This window comes from Taudactylus pleione, unplaced genomic scaffold (assembly GCF_031769625.1).
Source record: "Taudactylus pleione unplaced genomic scaffold, aTauple2 ptg001800l, whole genome shotgun sequence".
Classification (NCBI taxonomy): Eukaryota; Metazoa; Chordata; class Amphibia; order Anura; family Myobatrachidae; genus Taudactylus; species Taudactylus pleione.
The window spans coordinates 322501-324112 of record NW_028286197.1 but is presented as its reverse complement, the minus strand read 5'-3'; the positions used below and the strand labels follow the sequence as shown (position 1 = coordinate 324112).

Below are 1612 nucleotides of genomic sequence, written 5' to 3'. Positions count from 1 at the left end.
ATTGACCCGCTTGCGATCGTCCTGCGCTCGCGAGCGGTTCTGAATGAGACCCTATAATTCACAAACACAAAAAATATTTTTTTATTTTGTTTGGAGTGTACTTTGGGGGTTACAGCACCCTTTAATGGACAAGCCAGCCGGCCCTTTACTTATGGGACACAGGCGCACGCTTGGCGCTGCTCCTTTGTTGATGCACGTGCAGCCACAGTGCACACAATTCACAAACACAGAAAAAATATTTATTTTTTTTGCACTTGGGGGGAGCACCCCTGATGGACAGAGCACCCCCTGCACAACACTACAGCACCCCTTTAGGACTGGGACACTGCACAGGACTTTGGAGTGGACACAGCTCCTATGGACAAGTGACTGCACATCACAGTCCAGCCAGCCCCTATGGACTTTGGAGGAGTGGACACAGCCCCTATGGACAACAGCAGCACAGCACAGCACAGCACAGCACAACACTACACTGCACTATACTACACTACACTACACTACACAGCCCAGCCAGCCCTAACTCCCACCCTCCCTCTTCACTGTCCACAGCCGAGTGAGAAAATGGCGCAGACGCGGGTACCTTATATAGGATCCAAAACCCGCGAGACCCGGAAGGCGGGATGATGACGTTTTGCCTCGATTTCAGATCCGAGTCAGGCGGGAAAAGTCGAGCCTGACTCTGATCGGCCTCGGATCAGGGGGGGCCTGGGGGGATCGGATTTCAGAAATCCGAACCCGCTCACCCCTAGTATATATATATATTTATATAATATATATATATATATATATATATACACTGTATAAATTACATTTTACAGGAACAGGAAGTCTTAAATCTTATATTAGTATATAGAATGCCACAGGCATACTCTCCTTGAGTTTCATTTATATTGATCTATCTATTATACTTTATAACAGTACAAGGCAGACTGTGTTAGATGTAAAAGTTGTACACTCTCTTTTAAAACCTGTCATGTTTATAGTACAGTTATTTTTGTCCTGGGAAGCTGAGTGCCCCAATGCTTTAAATATACAGAGGCACTTCGTAAAAAACAGATGGTATAATGCCTGACAGGAGGCTATATAAATCGGAATGACCAAACGTTTTCACAGCTATAGTTCAGCACAGCTTCAGGCTCAGCCATGCCAGCAAAAGTTCCCATTAAAAAATCTCCAGCTCCACCAAAAGCTGCAAGCAAGGCTCCAGAAGTAACAATGCCTGTTGCCCCAGCTGTGGAAACTAGTGCTACAGTTCCAGAGGTTCCTGCTCCAGTTCCTGAGACCCCTGTTCCAGTTCCAGAGAGCTCTATTCCAGTTCCTGAGACCCCTGCTACTGAGACCCTTGTTACTGAGACCCCTGTCCCAGTTTCTCCTGAGACAAAACCAACAGAAGAAAAGGTTCCTGAGCCAGTAATTCCTGAGGCTCCAAAAGATGGTAAGTGTAACTGATTCAATTAATAATGTATAATAATACAAAATAAAAAGAATGCATGAAATTAGTATTTTATGAATATTTCAGGTTAGGTTACTAAATAAATGTTAATTTGCAATATGGTATGATTTATGCTTACAGATGCTGACATTTTGATTTTGGAGCTTGCTTATTACTGTG

The 1612-nt window shown here is 44.2% G+C and overlaps 1 protein-coding gene across 1 annotated transcript in view; it reads left to right on the top strand.

The window, feature by feature from the left end:
- The first annotated feature begins 1053 nt into the window (after nucleotides 1-1053).
- Nucleotides 1054-1612, top strand: part of LOC148436340 (myosin-binding protein H-like) — a 117792-nt gene continuing 117233 nt past the window's right edge. Inside the window, exon 1 of the mRNA XM_088465018.1 lies at nucleotides 1054-1435. Coding sequence (XP_088321144.1) covers nucleotides 1144-1435 — 292 coding nt within the window. The 5' untranslated portion in view covers nucleotides 1054-1143. The remainder of the gene's footprint in view (nucleotides 1436-1612) is intronic.